General features: G+C 44.2%; 2 protein-coding genes across 10 annotated transcripts in view; one reads left to right on the top strand and one right to left on the bottom strand.

Annotated features, from left to right (window-relative positions):
* Positions 1-10,460, bottom strand: part of ARFIP1 (ARF interacting protein 1) — a 146,966-nt gene extending 136,506 nt beyond the window's left edge. The window contains exon 1 of one of the 4 annotated variants that reach the window (XM_083171750.1): positions 10,428-10,460. The gene's annotated coding sequence lies outside the window, so the exon portion shown is untranslated. Of the gene's footprint in view, positions 1-2,991; positions 3,309-10,427 lie in introns of those variants that run through there. The other 3 variants (XM_083171743.1, XM_083171757.1, XM_083171762.1) reach the window with 3 other exon arrangements.
* TMEM154 (transmembrane protein 154) overlaps positions 2,997-23,125 on the top strand; it is a 57,375-nt gene continuing 37,246 nt past the window's right edge. For 2 of the 6 annotated variants that reach the window (XM_083171774.1, XM_083171784.1), the window contains exons 1-2: positions 11,553-14,670; positions 20,230-20,502. In XM_083171774.1, coding sequence (XP_083027900.1) covers positions 14,589-14,670; positions 20,230-20,502 — 355 coding nt within the window. In that variant the 5' untranslated portion in view covers positions 11,553-14,588. Of the gene's footprint in view, positions 3,306-10,592; positions 11,191-11,552; positions 14,671-16,587; positions 16,772-20,229; positions 20,503-23,125 lie in introns of those variants that run through there. The other 4 variants (XM_083171792.1, XM_083171818.1, XM_083171800.1 and 1 more) reach the window with 4 other exon arrangements.

Genomic DNA, 23,125 nt, shown 5'->3' with positions numbered 1-23,125 from the left:
TAGTGCATTCGATGGTCGCGATGGGCGCCGTTCTAGGTAAAAAGTACCGTTGTGGCTAATGAAATGCAATAATTTACCATGTAATGTCCTATTGTGTGATATGCATTCTGCTATGTACCACTGCCATGTACAGATGGAGTGGGTCTCGCTTTTGCGCCGTAAGGGGTTGCGCACGCACGAGATGCGCGCGCTTCGCCTTACAACGGGGCTCTCCCCCCAGGTCCCCACCGCCTCGGCGAAGTTCGCCCGGGGTCCCCGCCGCCTTGCCCCCCCCCCCCCCCCACACTAACCCTGTCCGTCTCCCGGGTTCCCGTCCCCCCGCCGACGGGAAACTGAGACGCGCGTGCGTGTGAGACGCACACACGTCTCAGTCAGATGGGGCGCCTCTTTGCCAGATTCTGGCGCTGGCGCAGCGCCAGCAAGGAAGAGACCAGCTCCATCTGTAAATGAAGTACAATAATATTAGTAGGCAGAAATAGAACTGTCTAAATGAATTGTGTTGTAACCTTTTGAAGCCAGATTCAGGGATTTACAAACAATTTCGGAGAAAAAATAAATAAAATTACAAAATATTTCCATATAGTTCTATTTTATAAAAGAAGCAAAAACGTCTTATCGATAGAAGGTGAAGTGCCAGTGCTTTTATGGAGGTAAACAGCAGTGTTTGTCTAAGCAAGTTCTATCCTGGTTCTTTCCATCACTTCCTTTTCCTTATCTATAATGTAAAACTATTAGAACTACATCCCGTACACCATTTTGAGATAAAAAAAAAACTTTAAACCAGTGATTCCCAAACTTGGTCCTCAATGACCCTTAACAGAATGTAAACCAGAAGCCCTAGGGAACACCTTATGTACCTGCTAGTTAATTATTGCATTAAGACATTAGGGAGTATTCAGAGATTCCAACTGTAGTCAAGTCCCAACAGTCATATTCCAGGCCATTTTCGCCAACTTCCAACGGTAATTCAATTGTTGGCATTCAAAGTACCAACTGTCGAGTGTTGGAAAGTCCTGAAATCAGGTGCGAATTGACAGATAACTGCCGTGAATCCAACAATCCATGGCTGTCTCCAACAAAACAGATTCCACTTTACAAAGAATCGGATCGGACAGCCTTCAATACTGCCTTTAACGACAGCACTGAATAGGCGAGAGATGATGGGTGAGATTTAATAGGATGAGAGATTAAGAAAGTGAGAGATTTGGTAAGAAATCTCCATTTTTTTTTAAAGCGGCAATCATTTACACTGCAAAATCAAACTGGTGTTGCAGTGTAAATGATTGCCGCTTTAAAAAAACTGGAGCTTTCTTCCCAAATCTCTCACTTTCTGAATATCTCATCCTATTAAATCTCACCCGATATTTCCTCTGTTGGGCAATATTGCCACAGATTGAATACCCCCATTTTCAGACACAACATATCATAGAAAAAAATGTTGTATTGTTTTTAATAAAACAAATACAAAGATTTTTTTTTTAACTGACATGATACAGAATCTCTTCATTTTCCTAATTTCTTTACCATATCTGTATTTTGTAATATTGTGATACTTTGCTATGTACCCAGAGAAAAGGACAATGGGAACATACTGCTAGAAACATCAGTATATAGAAATAATTCTAGATCTCAAATAATCACTGCGATGGTGTGAAGGAAGAAGGATTGCAAAAGAATACACACAATAAAAGAACATGAAAGGAAAAAGATACTAAAAGGATGTGATAAATGTCATATGTGCAGGAAAGCGCATGGGATTTATCTGTTAACAGTAAAATAAAGTTTACATTGATAAAGACAGTTGTTGAAATGCATTGGTGGTAGATGGTGTTCTGGCTACCAGACTTCGGTTTAGTACACTGGATTTGGATTGAGAAAAACTGGGAGCCCACTGCGAGTGAAGTTTACATCAGACCGTATCAGTGATAAGCTATTCATACATACCCTTTCGGTATGCCGAAATAGCACCTATATATTTTCCTATGTTTAATAGAGGATAATTCACTATGTTAGTTGCTCTGTTATTTTAGAAGAATACCCTGGTTCATGTTTTTGGAGAATAATGGAGTTTTGACTGAATTATTGATTGCTGGCTACAGATAACCTGGAAAACTTTATATTTATTTTGAATTTATAATTAATATTTGTTTTACAAAGAAATGTATTTGTTATCCAATGGAGGGTGCATGTTCAGGTTCAGAGTGATGCACTGTATGTAGTTATTCCATATAACTTATCAGTTGATACAATGTATATTGATGACAAAGAATATATTTATACCTCAATACAAAATTAAATTAAACTGTCCATTTTACGGTTGGTCCTCAGTCTCCAAAACACAGTTACACAGTGTGCACAGATGGAAGAGTTACACCACTGTGTTTAGAAATAATTACACTTGTGCTCTTAGTGGCACACAACGAGGAACAGTGCTGTGACCACAACCACATGAGTGACCAGTATGTACAGTGAACGTGTACAGGTGCTCCTCTGGTCACATGTACATGGCGTATGGAGTATGCTGTGTTCTGACCTCACATGATTGGCATGCAAAGGAGATGTACAGTATATACAGTAGATGGTCACATGACATGGGAGTAGTGACAGAGCTGTGATCATACCCACAACAGATAAGTACAATGTATATGTGCACTCATGGTCACATGCACAGGACATACAGTAGTGCCACAGCTGTGCACATGACAGACATGAAAGCATAGGTGCTCCCCTGGTCACATGTACACAGAGCAGTGACACTCCTATGCACAGCACTAGTAGGAGCAGAAACACTTCTGTGCACTTATACAGTATGGACACATGACAGGGAGTCCCACCTGTTGCATCAGACATGGAGGTTTTGATCACAGGTATAGCCCGTGCCCGGCACTCCTGCAGCCAGCACACAGGTGCATGTAGCTGTGTGTTCGCCTACCTGTTGCAGCACTGAGTGCACATACAAAGTACAGCATGCGGGACACGAATCCCCCTCACCTGCTAGTGACGGTGTCCCGTTTCCCCCACGTCTTGCCGCACACACCGGTCTCGCCCCGTCTGCGTCTCCGGCCACCTGAATTGCCTACTTCTCCCGTACAGAGTCAGACAACTCACACAGCACCCGGAAATGGAGCCGCTCTCTCGGCCACTCTTTGATTCAGTAACTACCCTCTAGCCGCGGCTTCCACGTCTATGATCCGGATAACTGTCACTGGTCGGGTGTAAGCGGAACGAAGGCTCTCTTCCTCTACCAATATGGCGGCAAGGGGTGCCCGTCAGTACAGGTGCCTGCCCTCTGCTGGGCGGAGGAGGTATTGTTTGCGAATTGAAATTTCAATGATTGTTAAAGAGTTTTCCTATCAGGAAGAGCGGTGTATATAAAATAAGAAAGGTCTGTACAGTAATTAGTGTGTGTGCCTCCAACTGTCCTGCTTTTTGTGTGATCTTACAGTTTTATAGGGCCCGTCCCATGTCCATACTTCCCAACATGACCCTCTCAGGGACACAGTGCCCTGTTTCTGGGCTTCCCTCTGAATGAATAACTGCCATCGCCTGTGTTGAAAAACACCTTTCTTATCAATTACCCTGTTTGGCACAGGTGATGGCAATCATATTGTACATTCAGAGGAAAGTCCAGAAAGAGCGCATTCTGTGCTTTCTGCAGGGGGCCATGGTGGGGTGGGGGAAGTTGGGAGTCCCCCCTGCCCAGCGCTGCAGAGTGGGTAATAGATGTTGTATGCATGTGCACAGCCTCTGTTCAGAGGGACTTGGGGCATGGCCAGCAGCTTACACAGTGCTAACCATGCCCCCCTTTCGGCCGCAAGCTTCCTAATTACTAAAAGTAAGATGTTGGTATGCAATCAATTGGGTAGCTGTTCCACCATGAGGAGCCCTGGCCCTCTGCCCTGTAAACATTTATATCAGGAAAGCACAGTTGCTGCTAATCAGCCCAACCCTGATCACATCAGATTTACTGCTACTCAAAAACCTGGTCCGGATCCTCTATATTACCTTCATGTGGAAGTATGCTGTTCCTGCTACACTCCTCCCCCCTTAGCTTCAACCACCCTGGTGAAGCTAACGCATTTTTAGGCAAGCTTTCCATATCAACCACCTCTAGCTGTGTCATCCACCTGGGTACACAGCTCTCCATCATTTTCCAGAGGTCGACCACCTCGCCCTCTTCCTCGTCCCCTAGCTCAGTGGTTCTCAACCTCGGTCTTCAAGTACCCCCAAGAGTGCACATTTTCCAGGTCACCTGACAGGTGCACTCATTATTCACTGACACATTTTAAAAGATCCACATGTGGACTTTATTTCATTTGTGATTCTGTGTGGAGACCTGAAAATTATGTGTTATTGGGGGTACTTGAGGACCAAGGTTGAGAACCACTGCCCCAAGTTCATCATATGGTTACTTGGAGAATCGAGACCTACAAACTTCCTGGAAAGGCATCTGCATTGAAGTGCTGTTTTTCCGGACTATGCCTCACCTCAAACTTAAATGGCTGTAAGGCCAAAAGCCGACAGGTCACACGAGCATTCACCTCTGTGTTTCGGTGCATTCATTGCAAGGGTGCATGGTCTGTGACCAACAAAAACTCTCATCCCAACAAATAATATTTTAAGGACTCCACTGCCCACTTAATTGCCAAGCACTCCTGCTCTTCAGTTAAATACTTGTGCTCTCTGCTCAGCAATTTACACCTAAGGTAGAGGATCGGCTTCTCCTCTCCTTCTACCTCCTAGGAAAGGACTGCCCTTAATCCTGTCCCAGAGGCATCAGTCTGTAAACATAAACTGTTTTTTTTAAATCAGGAGCTTGCAAGAAAGGCTTAAATCTTGGCAAGTGGTTTCCACTGGTCTAGACCACGTTATTTTGTCAGGAGACATTCTGTTTGTGGAGCAACTCTAGTGGCAAAATCACATATGAATCTGCGGTAATAACATACCAGACTGAGAAATGTCCTAAGTTGCTACTTACATTTAGGTTTAGACCAAGTGAGAAGCGCTTCTATCTTACTAGGCTAAGGTTTAACCTGTCCTCTGCCCACAATGTACACCAAATACTTGGCATCCACATATCAATGTAGAGCAGGGTTGCCGACCCTCCCGGAATTTCCGGGAGTCTCCCGAAAATCGGGTCCCGGCTCCCGGAAGGGAGGGCAACCCTCCCGGATTCAGGGGGCACCCCCGCTGTCCCCCGGATTGCGGCATTAAAATTCCTCGGGTATCAGAGGAGGGGGCGGAGCTAAAATGACACAATCGCGTCATTTTAGCCCCGCCCCCTCCACGGAGATCCGTAAATTTACTGGTTTCGTATCATGGGGCGGGGCTTAGTGATGTCACGCTTAAGCCCCGCCCCCTGAACGGCTGCTGAAACTCTCCTCTCCGGGCTTCTCCCGGAGAGGAGAATAACAAAGTCGGCAACCCTGATGTAGAGCCTTTAAGACGCATTTACCTTTGGTAGGTGTGATTCCCAGTCCGAGCTGAAAATAACAATATCATGTAAATATGTGACTGCATATTCCATGTGGGGCTGCAGCAACCATGTAAACCAAATGGGGGCACTTTATACTGGAATATGCCCTCTGGGGTAGAGAAGGCTGTTTTTGCCTGAGCAGTTTCTGTCACAGGAATTTGCTAATATCCTTTTATCAAATCTAGTGTGGTAAGATACCCGACTGGCTAAACTTTCTACCAACTCATCAACCCCGGGCATAGGGTACAAATCAAAGTGAGAAACTTTATTTAATTTATGGAAGTCATTTCAGAATCTTAAAGCACCCGAAGGCATAGGTACTAAGACAATGGGATTATTCCACTCACTGGTTGACTCCTCCATGACCCCAAGGCATAGCATCTCTTCCACCTCTTGCTTTACTGCTGCCCGCTTTGCCTCGGCTATGCGCTATGGTCTTTGTTTTATGACCACTTCGGGTGGAGTCACAACATCATACTAGATGATCTGTGTCTTTCCTGGAATGGCAGAAAACACATTTTGGGACTGTGCCACCAAATTCGCCACTTCCTGTTTCTGTCCAGGATAAAGTATGACTTCAGTGGGTACCTGGCATTCTGGAACCATTTTTGCTACCAAAGAGGGCTGACTGGCAGTTTCCTTCCAATGGGCCTCTCTTCTTCTACCTGCCTGTTGAACCTTGTAATTGACCGGTCCCACCACCTCTATGATCTCATAAGGGCCCCGCCATTAAACATACATTTTACATTCTATAGTGGGCACAAGCACTAACACCATGTCGCCTGGTTTAAAGGACCGGTTGACTGCGCAGACATCATAACTTTGTTTCTGATGTTGTTGAGACCTTTTCATGTGTTAGTTCAGGAGTGGCGCAATCTGCCTTAAATGGCCGTACATTTGGGACACAAACTGAAGGATGTTAGGATCCTGACATCCCACCCTTATTTTAATAAATCCAGGATCCCACTGGGCTGTCTCCCATAGAGGAGCTCAAAGGGACTAAACCCTGTAGAGGATTGGGGTACCTTTCTAACCGCAAATAACAAATAAGGTAGGAGCAAGTACCAGTCTTGTATTTCTTGAGACACTGCCCTCTTTATCATTTGTTTAAGGGTTTGATTAAACCTTTCTACAAGGCTGTTTGTGGGCGGTACACTGAGGTGGTAATCCTGTCTACTCTTAACACCCAACATAAATCCTTCATAAGCTTAGAAACAAACAGGGTACCTTGATCCATTAGGACCTCCTTTGGTATTCTTATTTATCATATTATGCAGGGGTATAGCCTCTGAGTATCTGTTGGCATAATCCACTACCACTAGCATGTATTGGTGCTCTCAAGCAGATGTTTACACTGGCCCTATCAGATCCATACCAATTCACTCAAAAGGCACGGAAATGATAGGGAGAGGTACCAGTAAAGCCCTAAACTTTGGCCGAGGGGCCATCTTCTGGTACACTGGGCATTCCTAGCAATACTTCTTGACTGAGGCATAGATGCCTGGCCAAAGGAACCTTAATTGTATGCGTTGGAGTGTTTTCTCCTCCCCTAAATGGCCACCCGACAAATGTGTATGTGCAGCTTCTAATACCAACCGCTCAAGTTTTCGGGGAACTAACAACTGATCTACTCTTTTCTCCTGTAAAATAATAACACTATATAGCAAATAATTTTTCAATAGAAAACATGGCACACCCTCTGATGTTAAAGCAGCAATCACCCTACTATTAGCCACTTTTACAATCTCAAATGCTTATTCCAGATTGCTATCATCACATTGATCTCATACAAAGTCCTGCAATGAATCACCAACAGGGTTCCATTAGGCCTGGGGTGGTTCAGTAGCTGCAGTAACTCTCCTGGATACTGGTCTCTGGCCCCTGAGGCACCTCAGCAACTGACTGTTAGTGTAATGCCATGTAACTAGCTCCTGCAGCAATGGGATGTTACCATTTTTTTAAATTAATTAAGTTATTTTTCTTTTTTTTTACACAGAGAAGCATCGCACGAATCTCACTGATCTGTGAAGGTTTCAGCTGAATACACCTGGCTGAAGCCTAAAAAATTAGGTCTATTTTCCAGTCGAATTCAGCAGTAGCCGAATGCAGCAGTACAAATGATCGTAAATTAGCCGAACAGATAGAACTCTATGGCCATATATGGCCGAGTTCTATTGATGGTGTATTCATTCATACAGCAGAATTCAGCTGAAGTCACCATTTGTAAAAATGTCAATTCAGCTGAATTCGGTGGACTGTAAATTAGCCGGGCGCCGGGTTTATGCGTATACGTATTTTAAGGATTTACTATCCTGAATATACGTAAATTCGTATTCGTATTGATGGCACATTCGTATTTGTAAATACAAGTACGAATGGATACACCATCGATAGAATACGACTAGAAATCACCATTCAAAAGAATGGTGTTTCCTAATTTACTAAGCGGCCGTATTGAAAATAAGGCTGCTAAATAGCGGTAAATGGCCGCTAATTGCTGTCCAAATCCGCCAAGAAAATACACTTAATTTTCCTGGCATATTTGGCAGAAGCCTGCACAAATCCAAAAAAACGGTGTGGGGTCCCCTCCCCATGGTCGTAACCAGCCCCAGGCTTCTGATTGTCCGCTAGGCCGCAAACCGCCCAATAGCGCTATTCAGGGGGTGGAGCTGCATGATGTAAACAAAGACAGCGTGCGGCTCCTGCTCAGTTCGTCATGGTTCGCGTTTTCGGTTTGTTTTTTTGCCAAGTCCCCCTGGAGCCTACATGGAATGAAGATATCTACGCCGGAGGAGACTTGTAAGTATGATTTGCTTCCACAGGTAACCCTATGGATATCTTCAGGACCGGACCACCGATGGATGGACAGAGAGCGACCTATCTATGGGCTCAACATAGGTAAGTATCAGTATGTGTGGGCTTTGGATGTAATAAAGTTTTATTTTTCTAGTGTCTTTGTGTATTTTTTTACACTATTGGTTTTGCTGTGGAACTAAGAGTCCCAGCAAGCTCATTAATGGGTTGCATGCTGGGACTTGTGGTTCTCCAAGTCCCAGTTTGTGTTCCAGGCTTGCTGGGACTCATAGTTCCACAGCAAAGCCCAATGTTTTTTTTTTTTTTCAATCAGCCCGGTACCCACAGCCATGGGGTACAGGGAAGAGCAACAGGCTTGAGCCTGGGCAGGTAAGTTCTGGAGGGGGGAACCCCTCCATCGGGGGGGTCCCCACTCCCACAGGACCCCTTCCCATGCTGACTGGTTGGTAGGGATGAATGCTTTGGTCTGGGGACTTGTATTAAAACTCTCCCCCCAGCTGTGGCATTATCCTGCTGGCTGGTTGGGCCTGAGGCTGGTTTTTAAAATATGGGGGACCCCTACTCATTTTGTCCCCCCGTATTTTGGGAACAGGACCAGCCCTGGGGCCTGGTGCTGGTTGTAATTAATCAGTGAAACCCTAGTCAAATTGTTTCCTGATTTTTTACAACAAGGACCAGCTCTTTACTGGTTACGGTTATTTATTTATATATATATATATATATATATATATATATATATATATACACACAATCCTGTGGCGGCACTCCAAAGTATAGGAGAAGGTAAGATAAATTCCAATAAACTGGTGCCCTCCGTGGAGACAGTAGTAGCCTGTCTAATGTAGAGTCCTGGGGGTGCGGCGGCACTCAGAATAGAAATAATAGGTAAACTTCTGCCTACGCGTCTTATTTCTATTCTGAGTGCCGCCGCACCCCCAGGACTCTATATATATATATATATATATATATATATATATATATATATATATATACTTTTTTTTACACTGAAGCTGATACGAATTTGTAGTTGAAAATACGAATTTGTATTTCAAATACAAATTCGTATTGGCTACAATACGAATGGATACGACATCGGAAAATACGAATCAGTCAAATACAACTGATTAGTAAAAAAAATTCCGGAATAGGATATTTGCATATGGCTAAAACAGCGGTATGCATTCATATCCATTTGTACTAAGAATACGAAGGCTTCCAGTTCCAGTGCGGCGGATGTAAGGCACCTCTCCCTGCTGCTCGGCTCTGGGCCAGCTGTTTACCCTGCTAGAGCCGCGAGGCTCACCCTGCCCACCTCCTCCTGAACTGCTCCAGCGACCTTACCAGCTGGACAGTGCATGGACAGATTCCTGTCTGCCGCCATGCCGGGGAAATCCCCAGCACAGCAAGCCTGAAGGGGATCATGTGCATGCTCCAAAGATGGCCGCCTCACCATATTCAGAAGCCGGGGACTCCACCATAATGCTCCCCCCGGTATTTGTGCCACAGGCAGCGCTGCAGAACACATCAATGCCCGTACAGTCTGCTCCCCCATCTCCTCACAACAGCCACTCACTTATGGGGATATTGTTCAAGCTGTAAGAGAGACTGTGCAGCCCCTATTTGCAGAACAGGCACAGGCTAATGCAGCAGCACTACAACAAGCTGTAGCAGATATAAAGAGCCAATATAAACAACTGACTAAAAGGGTTGTCCATGTGGAACATACTGTGTATGACAATTTCAAAGCCCGAAAACTCCTTATCTCAATACTATGTGTGATCCTCACCATTGGTAAGATATTAATCCTTACAAATTGGGCTATCCGTTTTCCCCCCAGGCTTGATACGCTCTGTGCCCGTTTACTTAGAATACTATATTTAGAGCGATATTCTACTTTGCCCATCATAAAGGAAGGTGGTATGCAATTCTATAAAAAGTGGGGCTCGTTTATTGAATCCTTAAGTCATGAACAGCAAGACCAAATTATGTCCCTATTTGACTCCACAACCTGGAACACCTATCACCAACACCAATCCTGAACACCAACATTCACCGACTATATAAACCTGCTTCGTATCCATTTTGCTTCCATTATAACATGTACTAACTAATCAGAGTTTCCTTTTAATCTGATTACCACTATAAAGTGTCAGCAGCGCTGACTGTTGTGTGCTGCGGCATCGTCCCGGAGCCCTGAGAAAGGCGTCCCGGGCACTTCCGCCCGGCTGTCTCCGGGCAGGTGACGTCACTTCCGGTGTACGTCATTGCCCAGCCAGGCAGCAGCATCAGCAGGTGGGCTGGGTGCTGAGGTGGCGGCTGATAGGCTGGGCTATCACTCTTAAGGGATTCAGCCCTGATCAGCCCCACTAGTTATATTGGTCCTAGTAGAGAGTTTGGCTCATTGCTGTCCTGTCCAGTCCAGCTCCCTGCTGTCCTGTCTGGTTCTGTCCCGGTCCTGCCAATCGTGGTCCTGTCACAGTCTTGTCCTGCTTCAGTCTGGGTCCTGTCAAGTGTCTTGTCCTGCTGCAGTCTGGGTCCAGTCATCGTCCAGTTGCTGTCCTGGTCCAGTCACAGTCCAGCCGTGGTCCAGTCTCTATCCTATCCTGGTCCTGTCCTGATCTGATCTAGTCCTGGCCCCGTTCTGATACGTTACTGTCTTGGGCCCGTCTCGGTCCGATTGTGGTTCAGTTGTTGTCCAACCGTGTTTCAGCCATGGCCCAGCTGCCATCTTGCTGTGGTCTGCATCCAGTCTTGGTCTGGTTCCGGTCCCGTCTTGGTCCGGTCCCGGTCCAGTCCTGATCCGGTTCCGTCTTGGTCAGCGCGGCACCATCCAGTCCTGCCAAGTCGCTCCCGGCATGCACATTACCATCCTGTGCTGCCGGAGGGTTCGGTCCGGTCACGTAAGTGGAGCCTGGTTCCTTATTCTTTATTTCTGCGGGAAAGCGGTCCTTTATCCTAAGTTATTATTATTATTGTCCTGGTTCAGCTCTCCGTGATTCAAAGAGTTAGCGAAGAAAAGAGAGCCAGTAGGCGCCTTCTGTACACTAAAAAATGTTTTAATCAACAATCAACATACAAGTATCACAATTCACAAACACATAACATGTACCTATGCATGCATGCAAAAGAGATAAAAGCTAAAAATTAAAAAATTAAATAAAAATAAAAATAAAGTAAAAAGTCTGCATCAGATAATTTTTAGCTTTTATCTCTTTTGCATGCATGCATAGGTACATGTTATGTGTTTGTGAATTGTGATACTTGTATGTTGATTGTTGATTAAAACATTTTTTAGTGTACAGAAGGCGCCTACTGGCTCTCTTTTCTTCGCTAAAGCTTTCTGTAAGGGCGGCAACCCTAAACCAGAGGGCAGCATTCTGTACATCACACAGCACACGTGCCCCTAGCGCTCAAAATCACCCCCCAGTTTTGTCTCCCGTGATTCAAAGAGGCCCGCAGTTGTGGGTTCACACCTGTTTTGGGTCTTTTGCCCTAAGCCTACTTCCCATCATGATGAGGTGGGGTTTCGCCCATACAGCTATTCTTTATGTTACGACTTGTGACGTCCTCAAACCACCAACACATGTTTGCCTTTGTACAATTCTTTTTATTTGTACTGTACTAATTCTTTATAATGTATGTAACAGAAAAAAATCCAATAAATATATAAAAAAAAAAAATAAAAAAAAAAGATTTTTCGTATTCTTAGTAAATTTCCCCCACAGTGCACTGTCGTGATCCAGATTACAAAACATACTTTCTTACCCCTTAATTGTCGAGTCAAGCTGTCCTTGCACTACAAGTCTGGATATAAGTCAGCACTGCATGCCTTATGTGTGCAGCGCAATGCAGTGTCCTTGCAGTCACCCTGCTTGACTGTCCCCATGGCTATACGGCTTCCTCAGCCCATCATGTCCGACTGTCAGTCTCAGCTCCCAGAGGCTTCCGTGCCACGGTCATTACGATAACGCCACTGACATGCCTGCTATTCAACATCCATATCATGTCTGCCTATCAAGTTTCAACTTCCATAGACTTCTATGCCCATGCTGTCATTAATAGGCCAAAAGCATGAGCAAAACAAACACTCCTAAACTAAACATGGGTGCCTGGCTCTATCAGTGTTACACCATCGATATTTGCTCCATCGGTGTTCCCCCATTGATACTCGCATCCATCGGTGTTCCACCATTGATCTCCTGCTCCATCTGTGTTCTGCCATTAATATCTGCTCTGTTGGTGTTCCACCATCGATCTCCTGGTCCATCCGTGTTTCGCCATTGTTCCTCACCTCCATCGGTGTTCCACCATAGATCTCCTGCTCCATCAGTGTACTGCCATCGATACTCACCTCCATCATTGTTCCGCCATTGAGCTCTTGCTCCATCAGTGTTGAACCATTGATATCTGCTCCATTGTTTGCATTAGCCTTTGATACCGCTTACCAAGTAATTTTCCAATTGCTGCTACCTGTACCATCTCCTGCGAGCATAATAAAGGACTTGCTTTACAAACACCACCTCCTCCTTTCAGGTCACACCTTCAGGCAACCATATTGGTAACCATATCCTGGTGACATGGACCCTACACATGTACCGACATTTGTAGAGAGAGTGTTTTGAGTGATGCTGCTTTGCTCAAACCACTCAGGTCTCTCAGCACACAGCACTTCATAGCTATGCACTGAGTGAGGTATTAGGGGCAGTGTTCTCCGTTTACACTGGCCCTGACCGATTAATAACTTGCATGCAGGTTATTAATCGTTCATGCATTTCAATTGCTGTGTGGTGTCCACACACAGCAATTTTCAGGCAATTTCTGAGCAAAATTAGTGAAATAATGTAAAATCACTCAGAAAATGTATGATTATTGCTCCGTGTGTAGGGCCCTTAAGCAAGGCTCCCTGGTTCCACTATCAGTTAGCCCTTACGCAGTTAGCCCTTACGTCTGTGATTTCTGAACAAACCTCAGGCATGACACGCACCAGTTGAATGACTTGGAAAAGTGAACTGTTTGTTACTTTTTGGTAAATGCAAGTCCAGTTGCATGAAACAAACTAGCATTCACAAACAACCACCTACTGTAAGCATAGGCGAATCTAGGGGGTGGTCCGGAGGTGCACAGGACCACCCATTAGCCAATTTTGTTTTTGTAGAGGGATGGGGCTTTCCAACAAGCCCAGCCCCGTGTCTCTAGCCCCCTGGTAACCGGAGATACTGCCAGGCAAATCTGGAACGTTTTCCCTATAGGATAACATGGGACCCGCTAATTCCGACCCCCACCCAGTTCAACGGCTGCCAGTTCCACCCAGTTCAACGGCTGCCAGTTCCCCCTTCTGCATCACTGAAGCTCGAGATTGATCTCAGTCAAACCCAAATCGCTAAGCCTTCAATCTGATACCAGGCTGGATCCATATGGGTTAATTGGTTCCAGGGATATTGAGGTTAAACCGTTTTTTTTTTTCCATTTCTTAAATGTAATTTCATGACTGTTTATGTTCTTTGAGGGCAGATTTCTCTGGAACCACAAACAGTCTAGTTTCATGGGACCATTCGTAAAAAATCATGAAGCCAATTCAAAAGTTCTTCAATATGATACTGGTCTCATGTAAATGGGTCAGTTGCTGGTTGGTTAAAGGGGGGTAGGGAGACGGGAGTGGTTGTCTCTCCCCCTCACACCAGAAAATGATCCTGGGACCATATTCCCGGGTACATCCCTGCATTTTCTGTTGTGAAAGGGGTATTATTTCAAACAGCCGTGACCTGCAGTGCTCTGAATACAGCCGGGCAGCCCCCTGCTCTCTGCCCAGCTGTCAATGTCACCCCTGCAGCTTCCACTCCAATTCTTCTCCCCGCTTTCACCTCAGCCCGCCCCCTCTTTAATCATGTGGTGCCGGTGCCCAGCGTGCTCCCCCGACGTCAACAACAGCGCGCACAATATTTCAAATATCCACTCGGCTAGAGGGGACACCAGGAGGGGAATGGGAGTGTGCTCTGCGCTGCGCTCTGCTCCTCTCCCCATAGAAGCAGCTGCACCGCACTCCATCTCTCCCTGCAGCAGCAGCGAAGGCTCCTATAAAAATTTACAGTAAGTGGCACTTTTGGGGGCATTGCTTAAGGGACCCTACAAGTGGCGGTATGTGGGGGCATTACGCATAATGTGTGGCTAAATGTGTAAGGGGCATTACGGTGTGCAGCATCATGTGTAAGCGGTATTATGTGTGCAGCATCATGTGTAAGGGACATTATGTGTGCAGCATCATGTGTAATGGGTACTATGGTGTGCGGCATCATGTGTAATGGGTACTATGGTGTGCGGAATCATGTGTAATGGGTACTATGGTGCAATCAAGCAAGGACCACCTAGCAATGAGCACGTAGGTAAGCAGTACTTATGTGGCAAATATGTAATGGGCATTACGGTTTGTTATATAGTATGTAATGGGCATCATGATGTGTGGCACAATGTGTAATGGGCATTATGGTGTGTGGCCTTATGTGTAATTGGCATTATGGCGTGTGGCTTTATGTGTAATGGGTATTATGGAGTTTGCTAAAATGTGTAATGGGCATTACTGTGTATGGTCTAAAGTGTTATACCACACCCCTTTTTGTGATGCCTTCCCATGAGGCCATGCCCCCTTTTTGCCACGCGGCTACGCCGCGCAAAGGTCCCGCTGCTGTTATGTCTAGATCTGGGGCCACCCATTACCATAAGTCTAGATTCGCCTATGACTGTAAGTGGATTGACCCCTAGGTGGTGTGGAACTGCAATTACTATGCATAATAAAAAAAAGTAGGAATTTTATTGAACTGATAACCCAAGGTGAGTCTTGACATGGACAAATCGTTAAATCCTGTGATTTTAGCTGGAAAAATGAAACATTTCACAACATTGGTACCTCCAACAGCTGGAAATAATTAAGATACAGTTTCCAAAAATGTTATATGATAAACAAAAATCAAATAAATCACTTAAAAATAAAATACAGAATGATCAGTTTTGAAACTAATGAAACCAATACTGGTATTCATTTACTGGACTGCTATCACCATTAAAAACAGCCAAAAGAATCGATCAAGTTATATTTACTGAAGGTGCCCATACACGTTACAATAATTGCATGAGTTTTGAGCTACATCACATTGCATCACATACAATTTGCATGCTATGTGATCCTAAGCTAGTTCTAAGTATGTGCAGCACATACTTTTTGAACTGCGCGATGGGATGTGTGCGGGAGCGTGGATTGCATCACACCTGCAAAATTACCTTTAATGTAATCTTTATAAGAGAATAATTAGAGTTTCTTTTAGGGAATTTAAAATAAAATAGAAAAGCAAAAATACACTGCATGTTGAATAAATAATAACTTTTTTTGTTTTGGAAAATATTTACTACAGGAGATAATTATTTTCTCTGTAATTTAGTAAGAGTATGTCGAGAACACTTCTACTTTCGTACAGTGTGTATAGGGCTTTATTCTGTAACGATTGGTCCCCGGCGTATTAGCTCCGGGGCCCGATGTTTTGGTTCTGCGCATGTGTAGGCGTTTGCACGGGGGTGGGGTAGGATGGAGTAGTCAGGGGGATGGTGCATAGGGACGCCCAGAGTTTTCTGAGCATTCCCCCCAAAAATGGTGGGTGCTCCGCCAGCAAAACACCAGGCGTCCCTTTTGGAATACAACGTGCCGAATCCTGCACGGGTCTGGAGCGCCTGACTTCACATGATGTCAGCGCCCGCCCCGTTCTCAGACATGTTCCTCGTAAATAAAAGTCAGCCTAGACTATTTATGGACGGTCAAAAATCATCGAATGAGTTTTGGCCCGTACACTCTCTTGCGAATGAATGTGTATGCAAAGCATCCATTTGCATTGTGGCAGGGATGTACGCGTGACAACAGGGGGTGGGCATTTGCTCACCAGATAGGCAGCATTACAGTGCTCATTAAGCAGCGAATCTTCGCAGCTTAGCGAGCCTTACTGAATTAGGCCCAGTGTGTGTGTGTGTGTGTGTGTGTGTGTGTGTGTGTGTGTGTGTGTGTGTGTGTGTGTGTGTGTGTGTGTGTCTGATTGTGCCCAGTTCATAAAGGAGAAGTGAAGCATGGAGTATGCTACTGTACGTAATGCTTACAATTGTAGAATGTGCACAAGACAGAGAGAAATGCTGAAGACTAAAGTATTTATAGCCAGTCACTAATCCAGGTGCTACAGAGCTTCTTGTGCATGTATATGTCTCAACAAGCCCAGGCCGAATTACATCACTTCCTAAACACACAAATGAATATATCTCCTAAGATGAGAAAAAGTTCACAGATAAATTGAAAGGAAACAGGAAATGTTGAAGCTCCCTTGAGAAAGACTTGCAGACAATTCAAAGAAAGTAGAGAGGATCAGCAATCGGGATTGGACAGTGATATGCAGACAAACATTTGCAGGCTTTTCTCTGCCCTCTTACTTTCTGCTGGATTATTCAATGATGGTAAGGGCTATACAGTCTCACTGTGTACACTTGTGTCTAAACCTGTGGGGACTGGCACATTGCTTAAACTTTAATTAGGTTTCAAGCTACACAGTTATATGTGGGTTTGTTCTTTTGAAACTTTCTCTGTATACAGGTAAAATAACATTGTGGCATTGTATCGGTATGGCATGTTCCCCAGTACACATCCTCCCTGCATCTCTCCGGTAATGGTCGTAGGGAGGGGCACATTCTTTTGCCTAACCTGTGTGTCAGGACACTTGTGTGTTATGGATACCATGCTACATGTGTCACAATTGTATCTTTTGGAAATGCTTCCCATGTTTTGCATATCTGTAAGTCATTTAATAAATGTGCAGAGTCACAATGCTCTTTTTATATGCCTGTATTTTTAAAACATAAAAACCATGAATATTTTAAACATCCCATTTACAGACCAATAACAATTTATATAATCTCCTCTATTCATCTCACGTCACTGCTGCAGCCACTTAGCATTAGTAATTTATTATAGCGTCATGTCCAAATTAAATTGTTCCAGTGATTTAAAATATAAAATGAAGTATCTGTCTTGTTGCGTGTGTGTTACTTTCACAAGGGGACATTTGCAATAACCTTTTATCTTCTCCGTATCCCTCCGCTCATTTACATTTAGTGCTTCGCTTAGAGAACGTAAAAATAGGTAGTGCAGTTTATTGAGTGTGGTTTAAGAAACAAATATATTCATGCCAATTCTGCTTGGATGTCTACATGCAATATTTTCTTTACTGCATAGTAGCAGTTGTTTTATGTAGTTAAGTTGATGTAATCGCACCACAGTTACATGTTGCTAGAGTTGCCACAGTTACATGTTGAACAGTTACATAAAAAATGGAGACTAGAGCCTTAAACCTTTGAGTGCCAACATCTCTGTGTGAGAAGCGCAAAAAAATGACTGAACATCTCTGTGGGTTATGTGCAAAATATCCACTAAAAGTGCCAGCGTCGCTGACTCTGGTTATATAAATTTAAATAAAAAATGTTGTGTAAAAAAAAGGTTATATTTTCTATATAAAGTAACCATTACAGATCATTATGATGAATAAAAATGTTGGCAATTTTTACTCCAATCTTGACATATTCACTTGGCACTCAAAGGGTTAACAATACAGGGGTGAAGAGTCTAACAATACATTCCCAAAGGCATAGGGGCATCTTGAAATCCCAGAATGTTTTGAAATCTTTCTCCTGGGAGATACCTTGCTGATACAGTATATCTAACTTATGTTTTGTTTTTGAGTTCCATGAAATGGTCTGCTTTAATTAATGACTGTGTTTCAACCTACGTATGAAAATGGATGATCATTATCACATGATTGATATGATTGGTCAGTCATACACCTGACTATAATCCTACAAAAACCCTCACTTTGGGCCTTATTCTGGTCGGTGCGGTCGGATGCGTATATGCGGACAGGACCGAGCGTCCTGAGCCCCGCCTTCCGTACGGACCGCTCACTGCGTCCGAATGCGGTAAGCTGCTGACTGCACGGAGCACGAGTGGATTTCTCGTGTGTACACCTCCTCCATCTCTGGGAACCTCCCCCATCATTCGATGGTCGCAGACCATCGAATGCAGGACCGAGTGGTCAGGCAGCAGGAATATGGGCGGGCAGCTGACATCCGGCTATGTCATATGTCCGCCCACCACACGTGCGTCACGGCCGCATTACCATACGTACGCCCAGCGTTTTCATGGGAACGCCCATGAAACTCTGGGCGTACACATATGGTATTGAGCCAAAACAGCCCTTCTCACCCCTCTCCTCCCCCTGTTCGGATTGTAGAAAATTCATGCGGTATTTGGACGTGCCTGCCGTTCGCACATGCGCAGATATGCCTCTGCACATGCGCAAACACCAAACATCGGCGGAACGACCACACGCGGACAGAACCGCACCAACCAGAATAAGGCCCTTTGTGCGGGTGTACCTACAAGAATGAATGCTTTTGAAGGCAAAGGGTGGTCACACCAAATATTGATTTGATTTAGATTTCTCTTCTGTTCATTCACTTAGCATTTTTTAAAATGATAAACAAACTATTAACACTTCTAATGACAGCTTTATTACACAATATGCAATTATAGATACATGCTATGAATAAATATTTTTCTACATTTTTTCAAAATGTTTTTTTACTCCACAATGTAGCTTACACTCCAGCCTATTGAATTTGTCCTGGTCAAACTAATAAAAAAATCCAGGGTTCACTTTACTTACTTTTCAGTGGACCTACAATATAGTACTGCTCATATGTGGTCAATAGCGGATCTACCATTGGTTGTTACCAGGGAGTGATGCAGACAATTCCTCTCCCAGTACATTGTGTTATATAGCCCATAGAATACTATGGCCAACACCATCCCTATTGCAATAAGAAACTGGGAAAGCACAGCATGTATCTGCTGCAGAACTACTGTAATACTTTCATGAGATACTTACATTTTAAGGCAATCCCAAATTTCAAATCATTTCCCACAGAAGGTGTATAATGAATAGGCTGCAAAGACATATGACGTGATTGACTATGTGTATTAGACGAAGAGACAGGATCCACTCATAGCTCACACCCTGGCTTAAGGTGCCCACAGACGCTACAATTGTACTATGCTATGCGTTTTTGACTGTACAATGGTTCTATACAATTTTTCTTCCAGCTTGCTATGCAATGTGCACTTGGATGCATGTGATGAACCCATGTTTGTAATGTTAAATTTCAGATGTAGTCTAAAAAGTACGTGCAGCACGTACTTTTTTAGACATACAATATCGGGCTCCCGGGAACATAAACACCATCCAATAATTGTACATAAGATGCAATTTGTGCTTAAAAAGTACAAAACGCATTCGATAATTGATGCGTCTGTGGGCACCTTAAGGCTGGAAGGTACGGTATTTACACTTTACAGGGTATATTTTCCGCTGAATCCGGTTGGAAATAATTGGAGGTAAGGGGGGTGCCACAAGGGAAATGGGTGGGACAACAAAGGAGAGGTGAGGGGGAAGAGGGTAGGGAAGGGGCCTGCATACAGTAATTAGCCACACACTGTAGGGGTTGGCGCTAGGTGCGGGGGGGGGGGGGGGGATAATTTTGGACTTTTGGGAGTGAGGAAGTGGAGCAGTCAGAAAAGATATTATCTCCATTCTGACACTGCTTGTATTAACTGTAAATCTGTGATCGCCCATCATCCCACACCTCCACTAAAATAGGATCCTATTACATATGCCCCATATTGTCAAATGGATCTCATATACTAGGTCTGGGACAAGTATGTGCTGTTACTGATGGTGGCTATTTGCATTTGGTTCTGGTATAACTACAGCTGTTTTGCTTCCTACTCAGTAATTATTGCTGCGAAAAAACTTTTTAAAATGTATAACATATAATTGCTATCTTTGTTTTCGTACCTGTCATAGGTGCATTAATGTTTGATGATGAAGAAACAACCGTCACATTACATCCTGACAGTACATACCTTCCTTCTACACTTGAACCCGACCAAACTCTGTTTTCTGCAACAGAGGAGAACTGGAATGAAACAGATATTGAAGGGACAGTACCACCTGAGGACTCACCATTAGATGTAACCACTATTCTGACGTATGCTGCACCAGCCATCATATTGGTCTTGCTAATACCGCTAATTATTTTTATTATTAAAAAGAAGAGGCGGAAAAGGGATAAAGAAGGTAACATTTCTTTTTTACTTATTGTGTACTTGATGGCTGAATATTGATGAGATTATTTTGGCAGATGAGATGTGTAATATGTCTGCATAGGAATTTCAAGAAAATGAAACTCACCAGCGACTTGCTGTGGTAATGTCATCATGGTTACTCGTGGCTGCTGCCGGCGGGTGTGCTACTCACCCGCTCAGCGGTGGCTCTCCTTGCGCTGGATGGGGGTCTGTCATCATGCTGTAGATTGGTGATCTTGGCGGGGGTCCAGATGCAGTGGCCTGCAGTTGTGTGGTTTAGTTTCTGGTGGGCATCGGGAGGCCTGCGCTTGGATATGATTGTCCAGTCTGCCATTGGCCAGTCTGCACACATTTCCTGTGTTTCCTGACTCTCAACCTATGGGAGGAGAGTGCTGGGTATATAGCCTTTCTGACCAGAGAGCTGTCAGTCCAAAGCGTCTCTTCATCTGTGCACTACCTGGAGCCTGCAGATTTCCCTGGGCCTATGCTGGCCACTATGCTCAGCCTGCCACAGTTTCTTTCCTAAGGTCCAATTCTGGCAAACCTGCTGATGGCATATTTTACTCCTGTCGGTGTTAGTAGTCATCTGCACAAGTGGATGACCCAGTGTTACCTCTGTCCTTTTGGCACCTCAACTTGCGTCAATCATCAAGTCATCTGGATTCAGCTAAGTCCAAGCAATCACAGTTCATTATATTTCAAAGTCCAAGTATTCAAAGATTGTCATTCTACAATAAACAATCATAGTTTATTATTCTAAGTCTAAGAAGTAATTGCTATTGTCGCTCTTATATAAGTCTACAAAGTAATTGCTTATTATTCAAGTCCAAGCAGGGCTGGCCCGCCACATGCGGGGGAGGGACGCTCCCATTAGGGGGGGCGATGGGGACTGACGGGTGTGCCAGGGGCGGAGGTGACAGATGATGATGCGGTGAGTGCTGCTAAGTAACTCCAGGGGTGGGGAGGGGGAACAGGTGATGCGGTGGCGGCTGCCTAGTCGCTCCGGAGGGGGGGAGTTGTGGCGGCACCACTCACCTCCATCTGGGGGCGCCTCTCCAAACTGCTGCCCTCCAGTGGTGGCGCCGGCCCTGAGTCCAAGAAGATATTGTGACTATTACTATTTTCTGTCCTAGAGTTATAGAGACTAGTATTGTTGTTTTTCAAGAAGTCTAAGAAGATATTGTGTTTATCATTATTCTCAGTCCCAAAGTTAGAGACTGCTATTAATTCCAAGAGGTCTTGTGTTGTATTCTAAGTTGACTTCTATCTTTATGAACAAGAATTTCATAAAACCTGCACGCTTTAATCCTAAATCATCTGTCTCCATTACTCCTGCTACACCACCGATTCCATCAAACATTACAGTTGTGACAGGTGAAGAGAGCACTGAGACATGCCATCAGCGAGTTGTGTATAAGGTCTACCTAGGACTGCTTTTTTATGTGGAATTGAAGAAGAAAGACAACTTATTTGACAACTGAAAACAATTAGAGCTATGTAGCTAGTTAGTAGATAGGGCCTAATTCAGATGTGGTAGTAACAGACGGGATGGCCTTTTAAACGTGGCTGTTAAAGGTGAAGCCTTAGCATTGCAGGGACCAGTGGTTTCTAGGGGAAACAATAGAGTTAGCTGTTAGAGTAGGATGCTGTGACTTTTTCCTGCATTGGTTGCAGTTTGGTTTTTGTTATTCCCATATTATAGTCATACATCAATACCCTGGTCATGTGATCTACATTCTCACCCCTATGCCCCTGGTTACTGTCAGTTACTCTTGTCAGTCTTGAGTTCTATACTCTGTTTAGTTCTACTCATTTCTTATTTCTGATCATCCTGCAACTGCTCCAGGTTCTTTATTGCTCTAGTTCCATGTTTATTTATTTGCAGTTTCTTATATAGCGCAGCAGATTCCGTTGCGCTTTACAATAGTAGACAGTGATAAAACAAACTGGGTAACAGACAGACTTGGAGGTTAGAGGGCCCTGCTGCAAGCTTACAATCTATTAGGTATATAGGAGGGAAACACAAGGACGGGCATCAGTAATAGCATAGCAGTCCCAACAAGTTACAAGTCCAGAAGGGAAGCTATATAATACATAAGTGCCTCAGAGGGTTATGCGTGTAGAATTTAAATATGATAGGCTTGCCTGAAGAGGTGAGTTTTCAGGGAACGCTTGAAAGTTTGGAGGCTAGCGGAGAGTCTAATTGTGCATGGAAGGGCATTCCATAGGATGGGAGCAGCCCGATGAAAGTCTTGTAATAGTGAATGGGAGCTAGTGATCCGCTCAGATGAGAGACGCAAATCTTGTGCAGAGCGGAGTGGTCGAGATGGGAGATATTTTGTGATAAGTGCAGAGATATATGCTGGTGCAGTATGGTTAATAGTTTTATATGCATGTTCTATCCTTATAGAACAGGTGCTAATCCTAACCACTTCAATTACAGAAGTCTTAATGGAAAAACATTAAAATCCTAAAACTAGAGACAAAATATAGTCTTATTGTTCCAAGGTTATAAGTAAAAAGACAGACAAGGCATTATGATTACATTTATAATACGAGGATGCCCAAAATTAACATTTGCAGCACTGGTTACATCACCAGCTAACTTCTAACGT

Source organism: Crinia signifera, chromosome 1 (assembly GCF_055691185.1).
Source record: "Crinia signifera chromosome 1, ASM5569118v1, whole genome shotgun sequence".
NCBI lineage: Eukaryota > Metazoa > Chordata > Amphibia > Anura > Myobatrachidae > Crinia > Crinia signifera.
The sequence above is the reverse complement of the archived record's forward strand: the minus strand, read 5'-3'. Positions and strand labels throughout refer to the sequence as shown.